At 36.2% G+C, this 7,259-nt stretch overlaps 1 protein-coding gene across 1 annotated transcript; it reads left to right on the plus strand.

The window, feature by feature from the left end:
- Nucleotides 1-3,399: 3,399 nt before the first annotated feature.
- Nucleotides 3,400-4,508, plus strand: LOC111368516 (probable alpha,alpha-trehalose-phosphate synthase [UDP-forming] 7). Its single transcript, XM_022989788.1, has 2 exons — nucleotides 3,400-3,673; nucleotides 4,047-4,508. The coding sequence occupies exons 1-2, from the start codon at nucleotides 3,455-3,457 to the stop codon at nucleotides 4,356-4,358; spliced, it is 531 nt and encodes a 176-aa protein (XP_022845556.1). The 5' UTR covers nucleotides 3,400-3,454; the 3' UTR covers nucleotides 4,359-4,508.
- Nucleotides 4,509-7,259: the final 2,751 nt, after the last annotated feature.

The following is a 7,259-nucleotide window of genomic DNA, read 5'->3' on the forward strand; positions in this document are numbered from 1 at the left end:
TTTTTCTTTTTCTTTTTCTTTTTTAAATCTCTTATTCTTGCTACTGATTTAATCGATGGGTAACATTGATTTGGTGCTACTCTGATAGATCTCCAATCGGTTTGCAAGGATACAGCCAATATGAAGGCTGCCAAGTCATCTAATATTCTAGAATATTCCACTTAGTTAGCAAAGGAGCAAAAGGGTTATAGGAATATAATAAAATGTCTGTAAATGTGATAGGGAGAATGGGGGGATCATTCATTCAAGGAATTGTTTAGAAAAGTGCGGAGAGATCAAGGCCTCTCAAATGCCTTGGAATATGTTTAAATTTCATGCCTTTCATTCCAGTTAATATCAATACAATTCCTTTATATTTATAATATACAATTCCAGTAACTACATAGACATCATCTTGCAGTCACATTACAATTTCAGTGTTCTATTCCACAAATTAGTGCATAACAGTTCTCTTTTGGTCTAGCTGTTTCCTTCCAGTAACAGTAGTAGTAACCAGAAGCTTAGAAACCAAAGCAATGCCAGTTTATTTTCTAGCAGCAACTAATCCTCTGCATTAGCAGCTAGAATCTGCAGTTTATCAACCATATCAGCCAGGATCCTAACAAATGGTATCAGAGCACTCGATTCTCGGACAAATGAAAACTAATTTTAACAGAGAATTAGAAGAGAGATGGGGCTCGATAATAAATCGGTTTCAGAAGTTGGTAAGGCAATGGGAAGAAGGATGCCGAGACGATAACTCTGGGCTGGATGCCCAAGGTCGACTTGTATTCTCCATATTCTATGGCGATAATACAGAGTGGTGGACTTCTAGAGCTGAGAAGATTTTCTGCTTATATCAGTTGTCGAAAGCAGAGAAAATGGAGGCTGCCACAGCGTATTTTGGCGGCGAAGCATAGGATTGGTTTCAACAGGTAGATCGACAATGATTGGTGCAAACTTGGGAAGATTGAAGATTTTTTTGTTGGATTGATTTCGAATCAGATAGGCCTCCATTGTTGAGGAACATCCAGCATGTGAGCGGTGGGGTGTGCGAAACTACGAGACAAAGGGGAAAGAACACCCATATCAATTGCAGGTGCCTTCGGCACCATTGCCGGAGGAGGAGGAGAGATCGGAGCATGCTGTAGATGGTGTCTCTATGAATGGGTGGAATCAGGAAATGAAGAAAGGGGAAGCAAACTTTGTCAATGGGCTGCAGACATGACTGAAATTCATATGAACAAACAAGTGGGCTTGGTTTTGGAGTTGGCCTAAAGAATTGAGGATAAACTTTCCATGACCCAGATCCATTGGATTGCACCTGGCCCATTAAAAGGTAAACCCATATTAATACCCACCCAAGCCCATACTGCTCTTCCCTTCTGGCCTCATTGCAACCCCTCTACATCCCCAATTTTCTTTCCCAAAAGCGTAGCATCGGCCTGAACCAGGCCTTCTGTCAGCGCAAAGCTACTAAGCCACACAATCAACAAAGTTTGAAGGGGACAGACCTTAGCTCAAATCACATTCATGGAGATGTCCCTTATGTAATAATATCACACAGCTGAACTTATCGGGGGAATAACTTAAGCTGAAGCATTCCATTCTCCTCAGTTTACATGAAACATCTTCTGGCATCAGAATCTGAGCCACAAAACATTATCAGGGGCAGAAAAAGGTCAGGGAGCTGCACTGCCTGAACCGGATGAAATTGGGGCACTTACTATCAGCCGTAACTGCAGAGAAGAACCGGGTAAGGCAGAGGCACGTGATCGTAGGCTGAAAATGCTGGTTTCGAAAGGAGTTGCAGGGCAGGCAATCTCAGATGCAGCGAGTTAGGGAAATTTTGTTAATGGGTGGGCTAAGATCATGATATGTAAGGAACCAGAAGAAGGGATGAAAAGGAATGTCACTAATGGGGTTGAAATCAATTTTCAGGGCTGAGGGGTGGATGTTGGGCCAGGTTAGGGGATTGGCCCGAAGTGTGGAAAAAAAAAAAAAAATTATTGGATCAGCCCCTGGAAAATAACAACCAACCTGGGGGTGGATGTTGGGCCAGGTTAGGGGATTGGCCCGAAGTGTGGAAAAAAAAAAAAAATTCATGGATCAGGCCCTGGAAAATTACAACCCAGCTGGGATTAAGATTAATACATTCAGTTCAAATTGAACTCAAATTTTGGGAGTTCCGTATGTGTGTCCAGCTGGTTATGGAATTTTTATGGATAATATCTTAAGAGTAGGTGGAACGCTAAAATACACAACCAAGAATTCACCATTCCTCACTTTGGTTTCCACCAAGCCAATCAAATCTGCCTCCCGAGAAGTCTTTCTTCATTTTGAGAGCAAGGAGCAGTTGGATACACGAACTAATAGCTGCAATAAGTTTATTCTAAAAATGGTTCAGCTATTTCGAATTCGAAATTTTAAAGTTGAACCACACTTCCACCTTGAGGACAAGGTGGATTAGAGGCGGCGGGTAATGATAGATCTCCAATTGGTTTGCAAGAGGCTGCCAAGTCATCTAATATTCTAGAATATTCCACTTAGTTAGTCAGCAAAGGGGCAAAAGGGTAATAGGAATATAGTAAAATGTCTATAAATGTGATAGGGAGAATGGGGGGATCATTCATTCAGGGAATTGTTTAGAAAAGTGGGGAGAGATCAAGGCCTCTTGAATGCCTTGGAATATGTTTAATATCATGCCTTTCATTCCAGTTAATATCAATACAATTCCTCTATTTTTACAATATACAATTCCAGTAACTCCATAGTCATCATTTTGCAGTCCCATTATAATTTCAGGGTTCTATCCCACAAATTAGTGCATAAAACTTCTCTGTTGTTCTAGCCGTTTCCTTCCAGTAACAGTAGCAGCAACCAGAAGCTTAGAAACCACAGCAATGTCAGTTTATTCTCTAGCAGCTACCAGTTCCAGCAACTAATTTTCCAAATCAGCAGCCAGAATCTGCAGTTTATCAACTATATCAGCTAGGATCCTAACATACTTTTACTTGATGACTTGTTTATGGCATGTTTGGCAAAGCTTATAATTGTTTATAGACCAGTCAAAAACTCTGATATTATGCACAAGATCCACAATTTTTACCACTTATTATCGACACATTTCATAGTACGGGGACCCACAACTTATAATTAGTTATAAGCTTTGACAAACATGCACTTAATTTTTTATTTGCTTTGTTTGGAGAAAGATTATGAAGATTTCAACAATAAATATTTTATATGAAGGTCAGATGTCCCTGTTTTCTTCATGCCTTCCCCCCCCCCCCCCCCCCCTCTTCTTTTTTTTCTTTCCTATCAATCACTTAAGTTAGAATTCTTTCCCCCACCTCTCGATCTTTTTCTCTCATACTTAATTGCAAAGGTTTGCCAAATTTTGATCGTGGAATTTCGCAGGTGGCCGCAACATGAAGAATGGGAAACATGTGGCCAGAGATCTGAATTTGGATGGATGCAAATGGCGGAACCTGTTATGAAATCATATACTGAGGCTACTGATGGATCCTGCATAGAAAGAAAAGAAAGTGCTTTAGTCTGGCATTATCAGGATTCAGACCCTGGTTTTGGTTTTTCTCAGGCAAAGGAGATGTTGGATCATTTAGAGAGTGTTTTATCCAATGAACCCGTTTCCGTGAAGAGTGGCCAGTTCATTGTAGAAGTCAAGCCTCAGGTATGTATTGCGATCTCTATTCTTAGTTTTGCTACTTCCTAACTATGCTTCTATTTCATATCAGTTGTTCCTCTTGCAATGGATGTGTTACTAGACATGAGTATGTATTCTGTATATTCCTAATATGAGTTCTATTTGTTTCATTTCTTTTGTTTCCTCGCTTATCAGTTTCGACTAACTTTTGTCCCTTAAATTAGTTTCCACTTCTTATAATGTAAAACATTGACTTTCAGTGTATATTGCTTTTATTTTTTTATAGTTGGTGTGCTTTGGTGGATAATATTTGATCTTGATTGCCTTATAATATGCCACATCAGCACAACACACTCCATTAGCAAAATGATATATTTATTTTGACTTTTCGTTTCTCCAGGGAATCAGCAAAGGCCTAGTTGTAGAAAAGATTTTCACAACAATGACACAGAAAAGGAAACAGGCTGATTTTGTGCTCTGCATTGGCGATGACAGATCGGATGAGGACATGTTTGAAATCATTGATACTGCAGTATCGAGAGGCATTCTTTCTTACAATACTGAAGTGTTTGCCTGCACAGTCGGGCAAAAACCAAGCAAAGCCAAATATTATTTGGATGACTCATCTCAGGTCATAAACATGCTCGAGTCTCTTGCTGAAGCCACTGATTCTCCAGCCTCATCTGATGAGGAAGCTGATAGCTCCTTGTAAAAATGTATTCAGGTTTATCGTTTGTTTGAATTTGTTTCGACTACCAATTGAAAATCATCCAAGTTTGGCAGGCTTACTGTATATATGTTTACATGGGTGTAAGATTTTAGGTACAAGGAAATGAGATGCATAATTTTCCTGTTTCTATTCCTTCTATCGCGTTATTCTTTAACCCCATTTTTTTTGTGCATGGAATCTGCATTCAAGTGGAGCAGAAAGAATCTTGTTAATTAACATTTTAGGTGAACCCAGAAAAAAGTGGAAGTTCGGGAGAGGTTGTCAACTGATTTCAGCTTAAGATTCAGGTATAGGAGAATCGGGTCATTTTAGTAACTCTGGACAACTTTATTCGATTGAGATGAACAATCAGCCTACGACTTTGATCTGACAGATGAAATTTTGCATAATACTGTTTTCTGAATAACCGTGTTGAGATTGGTCGAGATCAGTATCCATCCGATCAGAAACAAAGGTTTTCTGGTCTTGAGAGAGCTTGGATGCTTGAAATGATTCATCTGATGAGGGGAAGTGTAAAATTCCGTGGCAGCATCAGCATGTAGTAGGCACCATCTACATTGTGTTGCTAAACTCCCTGCTTCATGCGAAAAGGAGTGAGAGAAATGGTGTAATGTTTTGGTGAAATAATGCCTTTGACAGATGCATGCATTCTCTGTATTTTGGTGTTGGTGGTGATGGAAGGGGTTGAACAAGGGTAGTTGGAGATGGTTGGAAAAGAAAATTGCAATTATTATCATTATTATTATTTTTTATTTTTATTTTTATTTTTCAGTGGGATTCGATTTGCACTTTTGAAAAGTTTGGAATTATATTTTCAATAATTTTTAATTTTTAACATAAAGGGAGGGTAAATTTATCATTTTTTTTGATGGCATGGATGATACGCTCAACGTTTACTTGAGTTTGAGGGTAAAATTCACCAAATTGAAAGAATACGGATGCTTACACAACGTTTGCTTGTTCTGAGGATGTAATGCGTTAAAATAAGAGGATAGAGATGAAGGCAAATAATGGGTGTTTTTTTGTGTCAATTAATCTTTTGCATATCATGTATTTATTATAAACAATTCATTTAAATATACTATTAGTATTTCCATTTTTATTTTTATAAATCCATATAACTGATTAATATTATTGATTTTAGAAATTTAAATCCCCCTAATTTCCATAAATTTTACTGTCTTTATTGCACGGAGAGGGAAAGATGATCCATCTTGTTTAGAATTTCTTCACCCAAGAGTTATAATACATGTAAAGTCATGGTTGTCACATTGTTCCACATTGGTCACACGTGTCAAGAATAGATATTCAAACATGCTGCTTGTATAGAAAATTTTTGCCAGAATTTCACCAGAAAAACACTTGATAAATTTCTATTGGGCATGGCAAAAAAAAAAAAAAAAGAGAGAGAGAGACAGAGAAATAAAAGAAAAAGAAAAAGAAAAAAGGTAGACCAACCAAATGTTGCTGTGAAATTCTAACAGATCTGCTTTTGTACAAGCAGATTAATCATATATATTACACAAATCATGTATCACAATTTTTGAATTTTACTTCTTGGGATTTCACACAAGTTTTAGTTCTAAAATTAATTCACTTTCGTTCGCATTTACGTTCACTGAACAATTTCACAGTTGAGTTAGCGAAGGGATAGATGTCACATTCTTTTCTCACAAAATATTGATCACATTTGACACATTTTTTAGGATAGAATATACGAGAAACAGGATCCATTTTGTACATATTCATCACAACTTGCTACAAAAAATGAAGTCAAACATAAAAATATCATGTCAAATAGTGGAATTGACAATGGAGGTCATAATATAAATAATAATTGTTGAAGTCATAATCCCATTTTGTTCATGTATAGACACTATGGCATGCATAAGCATGGAGAAAGAATATCTTACCCAAATTTTAGGATGGAATATGGCGAGAGGGAAAATATATTTACCGACTCATTTTTTTTAATGGTCGATTACTCCCATCACATTCAAAAGCACTCTTCATTGTTATTTGAACAATATTTAAACAATAGGAGCTTGTATGAAAAATATTGTAGAGAAGTGACGTTGAGTTAGGAAAAAAATAATAATAATAATAAAATTATAACTTTTATACTTTTTAATAATCAGGCCAATAATACCAGTATTTGTGGATTGTCGAACTAGAAAATCAATTCTAGCACCATTCGCTCATTCTAGTCGACAAATCCATGAGCCAGTCCAAATTAGGTGAAGCTAGTTTCAATACGAACTTTTAACGAAATTCTTTCAGATTGAGATGATATATCTGTTTTGATACCACAAGTTATTATAGCTAAATTTAAGAACAAAATTAGTATATGATAATAATTCACTAATGTTTATATCATATAACATTATTTTTTTTAAAAGAATAAACAAATAAATAACGAGTAAATAAATAATCCATAAAGTTTGTAAATGAATAGCTTGATATTATGGATCGTCTTAGTCATAGATATGTAATTTATCAAGGTTCTAATATGCACAAGACGTGGTGAGATCAAACTACAATTTTTACACATTTTAGAATAATAAGATCAAACTATTATTTTCTTTACAAAATTTAAATAATTTCAATAAACAAATTAAACAATAGATTAACTGAAAACAAGAATCAGATTTAGAATACTAAAAGGAGTCAAATCCTAATCAAGATAAAGGTCAATACGCTGTCAATAGTTTATTATGTACAGAATCCGTTTGAAATTAGGTGTCAAACCCCACTATCACACCCAGATTTTTATCCTGATGCGCGATAAATTCTCTCAGTAGAAAATAATAATAATAATAATAATAATTAATAATAATAATAATAAAATTGCGAACCTGGCTAATGGTTTTGCCCAAACACCTC

Source organism: Olea europaea, chromosome 19, assembly GCF_002742605.1.
Source record: "Olea europaea var. sylvestris chromosome 19, O_europaea_v1, whole genome shotgun sequence".
NCBI classification, from domain to species: Eukaryota; Viridiplantae; Streptophyta; class Magnoliopsida; order Lamiales; family Oleaceae; genus Olea; species Olea europaea.

Coding starts and splice junctions, on each gene's coding strand:
- LOC111368516 (XM_022989788.1), top strand. CDS start 3,455: ATGCAAATGGCGGAACCTGTTATGAAATCATATACTGAGGCTACTGAT. Junction 3,674..4,046: donor TTGTAGAAGTCAAGCCTCAG/GTATGTATTGCG, acceptor TCGTTTCTCCAG/GGAATCAGCAAAGGCCTAGT.